Source organism: Maniola hyperantus, chromosome 7 (genome assembly GCF_902806685.2).
Source record: "Maniola hyperantus chromosome 7, iAphHyp1.2, whole genome shotgun sequence".
NCBI lineage: Eukaryota > Metazoa > Arthropoda > Insecta > Lepidoptera > Nymphalidae > Maniola > Maniola hyperantus.
Window position 1 is genome coordinate 9,965,454 of NC_048542.1, and position 15,062 is coordinate 9,980,515.

The 15,062-nt window shown below is 38.1% G+C and overlaps 2 protein-coding genes across 4 annotated transcripts in view; one reads left to right on the forward strand and one right to left on the reverse strand.

Annotated features, from left to right (window-relative positions):
- LOC117983752 (transmembrane protease serine 9-like) overlaps positions 1-1,190 on the reverse strand; it is a 267,133-nt gene extending 265,943 nt beyond the window's left edge. Inside the window, exon 1 of the mRNA XM_034970371.2 lies at positions 1,033-1,190. Coding sequence (XP_034826262.2) covers positions 1,033-1,129 — 97 coding nt within the window. The 5' untranslated portion in view covers positions 1,130-1,190. The remainder of the gene's footprint in view (positions 1-1,032) is intronic.
- Positions 1-15,062, forward strand: part of mim (missing-in-metastasis) — a 142,019-nt gene that overhangs the window by 107,596 nt on the left and 19,361 nt on the right. For 2 of the 3 annotated variants that reach the window (XM_034970360.2, XM_034970359.2), the window contains exons 4-15: positions 4,298-4,382; positions 4,818-5,034; positions 7,967-8,083; positions 8,505-8,612; positions 9,043-9,190; positions 10,871-10,977; positions 11,635-11,724; positions 12,327-12,426; positions 12,902-12,997; positions 13,844-13,941; positions 14,330-14,441; positions 14,792-14,982. In XM_034970360.2, the coding sequence (XP_034826251.1) occupies positions 4,298-4,382; positions 4,818-5,034; positions 7,967-8,083; positions 8,505-8,612; positions 9,043-9,190; positions 10,871-10,977; positions 11,635-11,724; positions 12,327-12,426; positions 12,902-12,997; positions 13,844-13,941; positions 14,330-14,441; positions 14,792-14,982 (1,469 nt within the window). The remainder of the gene's footprint in view (positions 1-4,297; positions 4,383-4,817; positions 5,035-7,966; positions 8,084-8,504; positions 8,613-9,042; positions 9,191-10,870; positions 10,978-11,634; positions 11,725-12,326; positions 12,427-12,901; positions 12,998-13,843; positions 13,942-14,329; positions 14,442-14,791; positions 14,983-15,062) is intronic. The other variant, XM_069499603.1, reaches the window with a different exon arrangement.

Here is a 15,062-nt window from a genome sequence, read left to right on the forward strand (position 1 = left end):
CTTATGTTGCCTTTGGCTGTGAATATTGCGTTAATAGCGTCGCAGCCATAAAGCTTATGGCCTGGATTAGTAAAAATTTAAACGAATCAGTCTTCTTTTTCAATAATCATTCATTAATACCTTTGCAATTATTGAAAACAAAATTAAACAAAACTAGAGTTTTGAAAATGAACCAGTCCCATTTTAATAATCATCATTCTTTATTTTACTTACTATTATTGCAAAAAGTAAAAAATGGTCAATTTAAAAAGCCTAACAAATATAGCCTAATAAATACATAGGCGGATAGGCCAAACCAGACAACCACCGTCTAATTTGGCCGCACATGGAACCAAAAAGCCTGCCTGTGTCCGGCTTTATCCAGATGCCTGGCAAGTGGCAACGCTAGACACAATGTTGATCAAATAATAAAGAAGTCGTCAAATAAGAATTTAGTACAGCAAGTAAAGCCGTATTTTTTGGTCAACCTCGCACTAAATTTCCGATCCAATTTCTTTCTTTTTTTAGGTTTAAGGGTCACTTACTAACCATAAAATCACAAAATGCTGATAGATCCAGGTGGAGCTACGATCGCAATCTTGAAAGAAAGATTTTGGCCGATATCTCGAAAACTATCCACTTTAGGGTAAAAATTATACAGACCATTATTGTAGAAAATAAAATTTTGCATCTTTTGTTTCCTGTAAACTTTTTTGTAAAACTTACCGTTTACGATTTATGGCCGATTTAATGAACCGGTTTTTCCAATATTTTAAAAGTTATCGGCCGAAATAGAAAAACCAGAGCTTGAGGCCAAGAGCGCACTGGCAGACTTCACACACCTTCGAGAACATTATGGATGGATGGACTCTCAGGCATGCAGGTTTCCTCTCGATGTTTTCCTTCACCGTTAAAGCAAGTGATAATTAATTACTTATATATTTTTATTATTCCGGAAAATTTAAACCCCTGGCCTTCGATTAGGAGGCGGACGTCCTAACCACTAGGGTATCACCGCTTCAATTTCCAAATAGTTATAAGAAGTTCACTTACCAGTGACTGCGGCACAGAGAGCCGAGAGCAGAACCAAAACAAGTATGTGACTCACAACAGGTGGCATTTTGAACACCGTCCGACCGGCATGGAACATTTTCTTGGACTAGCACTTAACATTAGCTAATCGCGTTTTATATGGCTCGAAAAAAAATAGTCGAACAATTTTATAGCGTACACTGTCTTGTTTATAAGGATAAAATATGATTATAAGGGATATGCGTCGATTGGCAGTGGCCTTTTTAGCTGATACAATTTTTGGGATTCCGAGGTAAAACAAGGAACCATTTTACTTTAGTTCAGGGATCGGTAAGTAATTTTAAATCGTGGGGTCCGGATACTGCTGAAATTTTTTATCGAGGTTCACAAAAAAAACTAGGATCGCGGTCCGCCTGGCGCCTGTTGCCGACCGCTGCACCGCGTTAATATTTTAGAATGAACGAAATACCAGGGTAGCCCTAAAACGCGACCCCCCAAATTTATGGGGAATCGGAGCTATATTAGGCTGATAAGCTATGAGCGAAAAATTATATTACAATTTGTTCCAATATTAACGTAATACTTAACCGTGTTGGGCGTCTGGTTGTCTCTCGTCAGCCCCTAGAATCCTTGGCCCTTATATATGGATCTTTTTCTCTTAAGATTAATTTTCGGAACGAAATAAGACTGCTATGCAAGCGTATATTTGTACCTAGATACCTAGTAGTTTTCTTTGTAAAAAAGTTTAAGCTTCGATTAAATTTTTACATATTATACATTAAATAATAATCTTAAACGTGCTTAAACGCAAACGAGTTGCATGGTTTTATTTTGATAAAAAATCACTCGAATAAAATTCTCTCAAATATTGCACTGTCACGCATTATGTTGACTTGGAATCCTGATCCTTTTTTAAATATTTTTCTTTTAGGTATTGCGAATGATTTTCGTAATAAAGCATTAAAAATATGGTTTTTGGCAGCAGGTGTTTTTCAAGACAGTTCAACAACCCCGTCTAACAACATCTTCAATGGATGGGACGTCAAAGATAAGCGATACCTGTTTATTGTGTTTTAATGAGAATTAACGACTATCGTAATTCCGCGAAAATATCCGCTCGCGTTTGGAGATAAATATGAGGAACCCTTCGATACACACCTATAAAAAAAACTACCACAATATTTTTTTGGTCATTTTCTTTGTCGTACTGACTCTTCAATATCATCGGCCTTCATGCTTCTAGTTACCTTACCATAGAATAGAATAGAACAAAGATTTTTTATTTAACTTTAATAAGTATTTTTGTATCGTCAAATGGTTCAGAGAATGCCTTTCGTACCAAAAAGAGCCAGCAAGAAATATTTTTTAAATTTATAGACTAGTGCTTGTCTGCAATCAGACCCTGGTGACAAGTGATGATGCAGCCTTAGATGGAGCGCGCTTGCCTAGAACATAGTTTATATAGACATATATTTTATATTTAAGTATAGGAACCATTGGGTTTATTACCTAAGCATACTATACGCGATTATCTGCTACATGCAGTTCCTCTAATAATAATAATCAATGTTTAGATACAGCCCGATCTTTAGTAGGCATCACTAAATCCTTTTCTAAATGTATTTGAGTCATTTACTTAATATGCAAATAATAAATAACACCAAAAAAGTATTCATTCTATTCAATATTTAAAATTCTTATTTAACATTATATGTTTTCTTTTCCCTCTCCATTTATTTATGCGTTACACTTTTGTATCGGTAAACGACGTGAGACGAAAATAATGTCCTAAATTATAACAGAATCATATGTATGATTAATTATTATTTGCCCAAATATTACAATATGAATTGAATTTATTGACATTTTCGAAGACCCTGACCGAATCGCATAATAGGTCATAATTTTATATTTTATATGCTTGATAATAAACCGATGATCTACTTTTCGACTCAATCTAATATATTAATAGATCTGATAATAACCATATAAAGAGAAACAACATTTTGGCATGAGGAAACATAAATCATATCACGGATTCTTTCATCAGAAAGATCATTTGGTCCGTTTTGTGTTTTTGTCAATCTGGTATTTTTCTCATATTTGAAAGGCTTATTTATTGCTGGGTAACTACTTAATATTCCATTTACTTAGATGTTGCCACCTAATCGCTACTTAATAGCAAATAAAATAAAAAGTAATGTGAAAATGGCTAAGTTATTAAAAAATATTTAGCATCTAAAATCTATAATTTAATTTGTTATCACGCCTAATCAGGGTTTAATTTCCGTTGGTGTTCGTATTAGCTACGATGTGGATAAGTGTAGCTTTAATTCGAAACCTTCGTATTTTATTATTTTCCTAAAGGGTACCTTAGAGCCTTAGACGCATCACATAATGTAATGACTTATTATGTAATGACGCTAGAAGTTGACAGTAAAAGCTTCGAAGGAAAAGATTATTTTATTCTTTTTAGCGAATTTAAATAGAACCTTGTTTTCAAAAAGTTTTTACTTTTAATTTTATGTAAATATCTACTAAGTAAATACTAAAACATCAACATATTTTAATTATAGCAGCTACAGCTGCTACTTGTTGTTAATAAAATCTAGTCTTCAAGTCGGTACCTAATGAATCTTCTCAGTAGAAGCTGCATTCCGAACTGGTGCAGCCTCAGACGTAGAAGAAGAGACATTAAGCCTGATCGTATACGGAGATGCAGGCTGCGCAGACACAGTTCGGCACAGCGCAGTTTTTTGTATACAATGCGTTATCATAGGAGAGCGTATGCAGCGACACGCACGCGTGCGGCATATGTACGACCTGCGTCGCGCATTCCCTGTGCTGTGCTGCGTGGCCTGCGTCCAGAGGCGGATTAATTGTCGAGAGCGTCCTAGGTAAGCACCTCATAGGCGCCCCTCTAACAGCCGTATTATATTTTTTACTAACTTCGAAAGAACGAAGAATCGTCTCATTACATAGCTGGTAGTTGGTGATTGTACTATTTATGTGAACGTGTAAAGAACGTCATGACATTTGGTATATTAAAGAACAGGTTGTTTCAGTCACTCCAAGATACTATTAGAAGACATAATTAGGTTGGCCATGTAAGGGAACATGATCGCGCGCGCCCCTTCGCAACCTCGCGCCCCTAGGCACGTGCCTAGTTTGCCTTAGGGATAATCTGCCTCTGCCTGCGTCTCCTTATACACTTATGCTTATAGTTGTCCGACATTAAATAAATAAATTTTGATTTTATACTTACCATTATCTCTTATTGTTACAGGAGCGACAAAAGAGATCGGCACAGCTTTAACTCGAGTATGTCTTCGACATAGAGCGATAGAGAGCCGAATGAAGACCTTTATCAGGTGAACTTATCTTAATCACTTACTCACTAGAAGAGTAGGTATATTTTAACATACTTAATTATTTATTTCTATGTCACGCATTTGTAACCAAAAAATAAGTGTCTAAAAATATTCCAAATTATCATGATTTAATTTAAATTTAGTCTTAAATAAAGTTCAAATAATATGTAGACAAAGTTACAGGTATATTATTATCTATCTTTTCGCACTTAAAGTAACTGGAAAACTAAATGATATTATTTGTAAAGTTAATAATATTTTAAGCAAAGAAGATTTTAGTAAAAAAAGACGCATAAGCTACCTCTGTACCAAATTTCACATAATCGATTAACGGTTGAGCCGTGAAAAGCTAGCAGACAGACAGACACTTTAGCACTTATAATATTAGTATGGATATGGAGGTTTATTGTTATTTTTATTTGTTGTAAATTCCAGTACATTAATGGACCGCCTCATAACACCGCTGTCGGAACGCGCGGACGAATGGCGACGCGGCTGCAACGGTGGCGGCGCGCTGAGCCGCGAGCACGCGCGGGAGTGCAAGCGCGCGCGCGCCGAGTTGCGGCGCCGCGTGCACGACGCTCAGCGACACGCGAGGAAGGCTCGACGCGCTGCGCCCGATGTGAAGCGCCGCGCGGACGTGTGCCTTCAGGTTTTACATTTTTTCATTAATATAATATACAGGGTTACAGGAAAATAGGACACGATCCCGTTAAGGGGTTATAGTACAGGACATTAGCTATCAAACGACCCCTAAAGTGCTTATGCGAAAGTGTATCGTTTTCGAGTTATTCATTTTTTTATTTTTTTCCTGGTAAAACGGTGTTTGCCACTTTAAAAATTAATAAAAAAAAAGAACAATGTATTTCAGCAGATATTTTTTATTTCTTGCTAGTACATATCCTTGTTAATAATAAACAGTTATAAAACTAAAAAAAAACTTCAAGCATTTTAAAATTACAGCACAAAAACTGTACAAGTTTTCGATTTTTAAATTTAATTCTTTGAATAACTTGCAAATTTTCTGTAAAAATTACTATGGGACTTATCCTGCGGGTTATTTTAAAAACATCTACGTTTCGTTAGGTACCCATTAGTACAAAAAAATTACAAAAAAAATGATAAAATCAAGAAAAAATTACACAACAAAGAGACCAGGTAGAAAATTCTAACAAATGCAATTGCCATAGAATTAAATCAGAATCAATGTAAAAACGAATTTAATGCAAAATAGTTAAAGATTATTTTTAATAAGGTCAAAAGGTAACATAAAATCAGTCAAGTGCGAGTCGGGCTCGCACACGAAGGGTTCCGTACCATCGTACAAAAAATAACACTTTTTAAATTTTTTTAAATTTTTATGGCAGCCATTTTGTAATTTTTAGTATTTATTGTTATAGCGGCAATAAAAATACACATTCTATAAAAATTTCAAGTCTCTACGTATTAGGGTTCACGAGATACAGTCCACTGACAGACAAACGGACAGCCAGATGGACGAACGAACATGAAATTTTCACAAAATGTGTATTTTTATGGCCGCTATAACAACAAATACTAAAAATTACAAAATGGCTGCCATAAAAATTAAAAAAATAATAAAAATTGTTATTTCTTGTACGAAGGTACGGAACCCTTCGTGTGCGAGCCCGACTTGCACTTGACTGATTTTATATTACCTTTTTACCTCATTAAAAATAATCTTTAACGATTTTGCATTATACTCGTTTTTACATATATTCTGATTTACTTCTTTGGCAATAGCATTTGTTAGAATTTTCTACCTTGTCTCTTTGTTGTGTAATTTTTTCTTGATTTTCTGATTTTTTTGTACCAATGGGTACCTAACGAAACGTAGATGTTTTTAAAATAATCCGCAGGATAAGTGCCATAGTAATTTTTACAGAAAATTTGCAAGTTATTCAAAGAATTAAATTTAAAAATCAAAAACTTGTACAGTTTTTGGGCTGTAATTTTAAAATGCTTGAAGGTTTTTTTTAGTTTTATAACTGTTTATTATTAACAAGGATATGTACTAGCAAGAAATAAAAAAAAATCTGCTGAAATATATTGTTCCTTTTTTTTTATTAATTTTTAAAGTGGCAAACACCCTTTTACCAAGAAAAAAATAAAAAAATGAATAACTCGAAAACGATACACTTTCGCATAAGCACTTTAGGGGTCGTTTGATAGCTAATGTCCTGTACTATAACCCTTTAACGGGATCGTGTCCTCTTTTCCTGTAACCCTGTATATAGTATAATATGTACTTTCTTATTAATAATGATCATCATCAATCGATAGACGTTTACTGTTGTACGTGGGTCTCTTTTAGGGTCTTCCACATGCCACAGTCTTGCGCCGCGCCGCGCCGCCTGGATCCAGCGGCTCCCTGCGACTCGTTTGATATCGTCTGTCCACCTAGTGGGGGTCTTCCAACTCTGCGCTTTCCGGTGCGAGGTTTTCTTTCCAGCACCTTAGGACGCCAACTTCTATCGGTTTTTCGAACTATATGCCTGTCAATTGCCACTTCAGCTTCGCAAGTCGCAACCCGCTGAGCTATGTCGATTATATGACGTATTAATAGAATTCGTAAACAATGAAAACATCCAGGGTGAAATGTCTTGTCTTTGAATTTACTGTATTCTATGCCGATGTCTGTAGGTCAAAAGAAAAACCTTGATGTCCAAGCAAGTTCAAAGCCGCTGAATTATGATCTAGTACTAATGATATGAACAAGGAAATAATAACTGTCGCGATATAAATTGGTATTTAAATAGATATATTTGTAATTCATATTGCAATACATTTACATTTCTGAGTATACCTACAATTAGATTAGAATTATGACTTATGAGTAATCCTACTTTTATATCACCTGTTGATATTTGTCAGAGGAATAGAAAGGTATGTTTGTTACTTGATGGGAATGATATTAATTGCTTAGGTAATTTTTTTGAGCAACGATTGAAATTGAATGAGAAAAATATTTTTATTAAAAGAATCACATCAATTTCGCGGAAAAATATGTTTTGATATCGTAAACAAACAGTCGAGCGAAAATGAGTCACAGCTATACTACCTACCTGTGGCACTACGTATAGGAAACCAGTGTCAATTTCGTTTACGAACCTACTACTAAGCGGGGGTTCGATCCCGGGTACGCTGCACCTCTAACTTATTGGAGTTATGTGCCTTTTTAAAGTAATTAAAATATCACTTGCTTTAACGGTGAAGAAAAACATCGTGAGGTAACCTGCATGCCTGAGATTTCTCCATAATGTTCTCAAAGGTGTGTAAAGTCTGCCAATCCGCACTTAGCCTGCGTGGTAAACTATGACCATAACTCTTCTCATTCTAAGAGACCCGTTCTCTATAGTGATCAATTATTCAATCAACATACTTGCGTCCACTGCTGGATATGGGCCTCCCCGAGAACACGCCACCAACCACAGGTCTTACGATTTCTTCATCCACCCACTTCCCGCCACCATCTTAATATCGGCAGTTCAGCGGGTTTGAAGGTTGTCCTACGCTGCGCTTGCTGGTAGCGGTATCTAATACTTTAAATTAATTGTCCGCAGGATATTCAAGAGCGAAAGCAACAGTTGGAAGAAATGGAAGAAAAGGCAGCTAAGGCAGCCCTTATTGAGGAGAGGAGCCGCTTCTGCCACTTCGTGTCCTTGCTCAGCCCTGTCGTGGTCAGTAACACGGATGTCGGGACGGCATTCCATACTTTCCATACCTTAGCTGTTCGTGTTAGAAACTGATAAGAACCGCTAAGGTATGAATACTAATGGTAGACTGGATGTCTCCGCTCCGGTGAGATTGTTTTTTGTTTTTTTTTTTCAGATGTTTTACCGGTTTTATTTATCACTAGCTGATGCCCGCGACTTCGTTCGCGTGGATATAGTTTTTTTTTTAAATTCCGTAGGAACCTTATGATTTTCCGGGATAAAAATAGCCTTTGTGTTAATCCATGGTATAATCTATTTCCATTCCAAATTTCAGCCAAATCCGTCCGGTAGATTTTGCGTAAAAGAGTAACAAACATACACACACAAATACACACAAACTGTCACCTTTATAATTTTAGTGTGATGCATGTAAATCGTTTTACAGGAGAGTGAAGTGGCAATGCTAGCGGAGGTCGGTCACCTGCAAGAAGGTACGGAACAACTGTCGAGGCAAACCTCCGAGCCGCGAAGCCTGTCAGCTGCCAGCCTACAGGTAACTGGACAACTGCTGTGTACCAAGTTATAGTGATTTACAGGTGCATCTATAGAGCGCACTTTGACTTTGCTCAGACTTGAGACATTGTTAAAACGAGCCAGCGTTAAGTATAGTACGCGACATGCCGAGCTCTGCTCATCCGAGAGATAGCTTGCATTTCGGAGTTAGATATTGGATATAGGCTACTTTTTCCCTACGGCATTTTTAAAGATTTCTTTCAGCAGCCCAAAAATGCGGGAAAATTAATATAGTACGCGACAGGTCGAGATGGCAATCGGGCAGGGAACGCTCCGCACACCTGCACAGCCCCGCCTAACCCGGTGCGGTGCGGGTGACGTGCGAGTGTTAGGGGCGTCCTCCCGCCTCATACCTCGATTGCTATCACAACCTGTCGCGTACATGTCTGAGATATAATGTCTCGTTGCAGGTGATATGCGACGTGAAGTCATGCTACAGCGGCTGGGCGGAAGGCGGGTCGGCGCCGCACTCCCCCTCGGCCTCGTCGCGCCTCGGCAGCCGCAAGTCCTCGCTCACGTCCATATCCTCCCTCACAAGCCAGTGCTCGGACCAGCATGGTAACTATGGGAACGTTGCTTGGTGGAAGTCCATAAAGAAAAACAAGCTTCTTTTACTGTACTCGACTAAAACAGTTTTTTTAAATTCCGATACAAATTAGCCCTTGACTGTAATTCCCATTGGTAGTTTGTAATGATGCAGTCTTAGATGGAAGCGGGCTGACAGCCGTGGGCGACAGTATCGCATCGCCCTCTGGAGATTGGTCTATAAGCCTAAGCGTATACAGAGACGCAGGCCGCGGAGCACAGCTCGTGGCTTTAATCTCTCTTCTATGATAACGCATTGTATACAAGTAACGACGTTGTGCTGAACTGTGACGCGTGCGCGGCCTGTGTCTCCATATACCCCTAGCCCAGTTGTATAGAATTGGTGGCACGGCGAGACTATCGGCGCAATTCTCTCATCCGTGGAGATGGCGCATATGCAAAATAAGCAGCTTGTTTTTCCTTGTAGACAATGAGAAGTAATTCAAATTTGAGATATTATAATTTTCCATAATCTGTTTGAGAATGTTTTATTATTATTATAATAATAAATAGTTATTTTTTTAATATGGTTGCGGTATTACCCAGATCGTTGGTTAAAGCAAAGTTCAGTCTGATAACACTATAATAATTCAACCTCGCACTAAATTTCCGATCCAATTTCTTTCTTTTTAGGGTTCCGTACCTTAAAAGAAAAAACAGAACCCTTATAGGATCACTTTGTTGTCTGTCTGTCTGTCTGTCTGTCTGTCTGTCTGTCAAGAAACCTACAGGGTACTTCCCGATGACCTAGAATCATGAAATTTGGCAGGTAGGTAGATCTTATAGCTGACATTTGGGGAAAAATCTGAAAACCGTGAATTTAGGGTTAGATCACACAAAAAAATTAAATTGTGGTCATGAACTAATAATTTTAGTATTTTCAACTTTCGAAGTGAGTGACTATATCAAGTGGGGTATCATATGAAAGGTCTTCACCTGTACATTCTAAAACCGATTTTTATTTATTTTTATGCATCATAGTTGAAGTCGCGGGCATCAGCTAGTAAATAATAAAGGGGGTGGAACAATTTGGCAGCATCGTTATCTCTTACACCATGAATCATGTTTTATTTTGATTTATCACATCAACCGAGTGGTAATTGGCAATATTTGTGTGAACTATACATATAGCACAGTTTACGACTGTTGTAACAAACTTGTAACAAGATACGCTCGGCTGTTGTATAAAGCTTACACGGGCAATGAAAATTCCGCATTTTCAGGCAGTTTAGTCAATTATGACGTCACAACCACATATGAAGCAATTGTATGTAATACCCATCAATTTCACCCTGAAATTTTCAGCAATGTTAGATATGCGAAATAATTGCGATTGCTTCACTTATTGCTCCAGATCGATATATAAATACGTGTTGCCGAGCAACAATTAAAAAAATAAAATAATATAAGCGCGCTATAACCCCCCTGTTGCCATTTGTCGTTTGTCGGGCTCGGATTTAAATCGGACGTTCCAGTGGCAGAACATTTTATATGAAGCTAATTCACACTTGTTGGAAACCGATTTTGAGTCAAAATGTACTCTCACTGGAATATCAAACGACCAGTGGAGACGGAGGGTAAGACGTCTAAACCAGTGATCCAGGTTTTACTGTAGAATTTAGGACTTGACAATTAGTATTTTTTGTGATCCAGGTGTATCAGGATCGACAGTGAGTTGCTCCACGCCCATATCGAGCGCGTCGTCGAGTCTCATGCCAGCGCTGGCGACTGTGCCGGACTCGCTTCGTGGACTTTCACAGGTGCGCCTTAGGGCTGATTTCACTAACGTAAAACAAGTCTTATCCGAGTGTAAATTAGATAATAAAGCTGTTTAACTGAGTTATACAAGTAAATTTAGATCGTTAGATAAAAAGTAAAGGTGGCTGCTGAAAATGAGCGTTGGGGCATCTGGTACCTCAGAATATGTTCGCCACAGAGGTAGGTAGTGTCTGAGGGGCCCGACGCGACGTCTCAACACAAGCCGAGTGGCCTACCTATTCGAGGCATTGCAATGCTATATACAAGAGGAGGCCGTTCTCAATATTATATTATATATTTTGAACACACATTTTTATTTTTATTTATTTTTATTGATATGGTACTTACTTAGTTTATTTTGATTTATTTACCTTTTGTTCCGTAAGGTTAGTATGACATTTTACGTATTACCAACAATGATACAATCCGAGAGTCGAAACACTTCAGCGTTAAATTAAAATGGACTCTCTTGTTTTAAAGCTCAAGTTTAGCCGTACATCTACAGCCAAGGCTCCAAGTTTAAAATGGCTGGTACTGAATTGTTGACTTTAAATCAATAATCTTTAGGTCCATTTTACTTTGACGTTATTTTGTTTCCTCTTCAGTCAACATTGGTGAAATGTAAAATCTCATACTAAGCACACTATTGTCCTTTGTAGTCCGGTTCTCGGCTGGCCAGCGTTTGCAGTGCGGACTCTGGGTTCCGTTCCCAGGACGCGCTCCAACGACCGTCGCTCTACGTTGACAATGTAATTCTTTTAGTTTTTTTAATTTATTTTGTTTATTTTAAGTTTTTAATGATACTTTTTTTTCTTATACAACTCTTATACAAGTGTAATATACTCTTATACAAGTCTAATTTTTTTGGCTTTTTTTTGGTCTCCCTGGTCTTGTATTATCTTCCATGCTATACCCTGCCTGCTGTAAACAGACTGCGCAAGATTGTGGTTTCTGGAAGTCTAGAGAGATGTATGTATGATGTAGACCAGCAGTGGACATCAATTGGTTGGCAATGACGATCATGACATTTCCCGGACGAACATATAAGATCTAGGAGATTGTGATAGCTGTGAGAGGTGCACTAAATACAACCCGCAGTTTTATTATACGTGTCCTGGGGGGTGTTTTGCTGAGGCAATGTGCGACCGAACAACCTTCAATCTCTTAACGCCAGGGGAATGACGTCTGAGGCCACATGCTGCGTTACCAGTGCGTTAGCCGCTCCGGCAGAGAATATGGCTTTGGAACGCATCACACACACCTCCGTGCCACACGATGTGTTGTTCAGCTCGTATGGTATATGGGCACGCTCTTAAGTAAATTAAATTGTCTTATAAATGTGGTTTTGCAGGGTTCAGACAATCAGAGCGTTAGCAGTGAATGCGTCACTCCCTCCAAGACGACCGACGAAGATAATATCGATGATGCCAACGACCTTATGGCCAATGTTGGTATGTATTCGTTTTTTTTTTGCTTTTACGTTCCATTCTAAAGTGGGAGCTATTTGTTTATAGCATATAGCTTTGTCCGTGTCATCGTACCGGAACGCTCAAGCACTTGACGGTACGATAACTGGCCACCGAAGCACTCGTACTAAAATAAACCTGAGACAATTTAGTAATGACTAGCGACTGCTCGCGGATTTACTCGGCAAAAGACCGACATAGCGTCACATAGGTATGAGTGACAGAGACAACGCTCTACAAAGCCGAAATCTCTTTCTTAATATATAATAATCTTATATTTCCTGCCGGCTACTGTACCTGATATTTGACAGATGTCGATTCAGGATCAAATTGAGAGTTTCCTCACTCTAGTTCACTCTGTTAAGGGTTTGCGCTGGGCATTGATGTTCAGTCAATGAGTCAGGACTTTTCTTTTTACATGTATGTATTTATTAAAATTAAATATTTGACCTTGTTGCAGCTTCAGCGACATGGCCGGATTTAAAAGACACAGCACAGTTCGATAGGGCGGCCTCCGCCATAATGGGAGGACGACCACATACTATATCTGGAGGAGGTAAGGACATATTATGTCTAACTAGCTTATGCCCGCGACTTCGTCAAGTTCGTCGTCGTTATCGGTGGGCTTCGTCGTCGTGTTCGGACTACACAAATTTCAAACCCGTTTTACCTCTTTAAGGATTGAATTTTCAAAAATCCTTTCTTAGCGGATACCCACGTCATAATAGCTATCTGCATGCTAAATTTAAGCCCGATCCATCCAGTAGTTTGAGCTGCGTGTTGATAGATCAGTCGTAACTTAGTCAGCTTCTCCTTTTATATAGAAAGAAACAATGGGCAAAATTGTTTTCATTGCAGAAAATTCTGAAACTAGCTTACATCGATAGATATAATAGATATAAAATTGTTAGGAACATGATCCCCTATCTTATTTATTAAAGAAGCTGTGGACATCGAAAGATTGTAGTTCTTATAGTTTTTCGTAAAAGTTGGAATGTATTCAATTATGGAAGATTTTATGTTCATTTTCTGTCGAAAATTTCTTCGTCATAAATTCCTATAAGTTTTTTCCTTAAAATTTTCCTTGAAATGGGGATCCACACTGCCAATTTATCCCAACAGGTGGCGTATAAGCGAACCGGCATAGAGGTAGTATTGACTAGTATCATCTGTGGAACCGGCTAGAGTGCGCTGTCAAATACCAAAATTCAAAAAAAAAATTGCCATAATTCAAAAACGTTATCATATGGAACCTCCTTTGGCTAAATAAGAAACTATGAAGATGACAGCTTGCATTGGCCGGACTTCTTGTAGCGCCCTCTGAGATGAGTTTTGCTTGTGGATCACTATAGGATACTTGACATATTAACTCAATAAATTTCTATAATATAATTTGTTTCAGCGTCAGAACGCGGGCACCCCAGACCGGCGCTCAGCGTTCACACGTTCACAGAAAACACGAGTCGCGACGCTATTTATGCCAGACCGCCGTTACCTACTGTAAGTCATACATTATTAACGAGAATTTACTGGCTACGCGTGTACATATATCATGTACCAAATTTCAACCTAATCTGTCCAGTAGATTCGGAGTAAATTCCCTGTGACAGACAAGTTCCGAGTGATCCGTTTTATGACGTACTTCTTCTTTCTTTATAGTCTTATTTTTCATTGCTGAGGTTCATGACCCCTTTCAGTTATCGTATAATGGTAGTTCTCTTGGGATAATAACGCGATGGGTTCCTAGATCCTTCCGCATTTTGACGTACGGAACCCTCAAAATGGGGGATTCTCTATTCCTCACATGTTTCACCAATCGTAAAAAAGGGGATTTACTTTAAAACTCTTCATTCTGCTGTGTTTTTTTATATGTATATTTTTTTAACAGAGATGTTCGTCACTAGAGAGACCGATAGTACCTGCCAAGACCAATGCTAACACAGTACATGCAGAGTTCAAACCCGCCAAGCCTTCCTCCTTGCCGCCACACCTTGCTAAAGGTATGTACCCATTGAAAGATTATGAAAACATTTAACTAATGTTCAGAAATTGCATGCCAACTATGCAATTTCTGAAACTTATGATTTTTTGAACAATACAAATCTCTAATCTCCCACGAGTATCGCATCCATAAAAGACGCACGTGCAAATCCTGCCGGTTGCATAATTTTTGACATGTATTTAAAATTATTTCGAAATTCCTCAAAGTGTAGGTAAAGAGTTAAAAACATTATCACAAATGTAAAAAAATATTATGGTCTACAATTTCGCTGATTTGTATTACCTGCAGCTTTTTCTATTTCAGGCAGAAGTCAGCACTGTTACTTATTATTAATTTTTTTACTTACAGAAATGCCTCAAGCCGTCTACGTGAATATGTCAGAGTTAGCGACATTAGCGGCCTCTCGGGCTCAGCAGCAGCAACAACAACAACAACAACAGCAACAGCAACAACAACAACAACAACAACAGCAACAACAACAACAACAACAACAACAACAGCAACAACAACACAGCACTGAATATCCGCAGCAGGAAAAGGTACTTATGAAGTATTTATAATGCGTAAAAGATGACTCCTCACGCGCCATTTTAATTTTTGTTTCAAATTTCATGTCAAA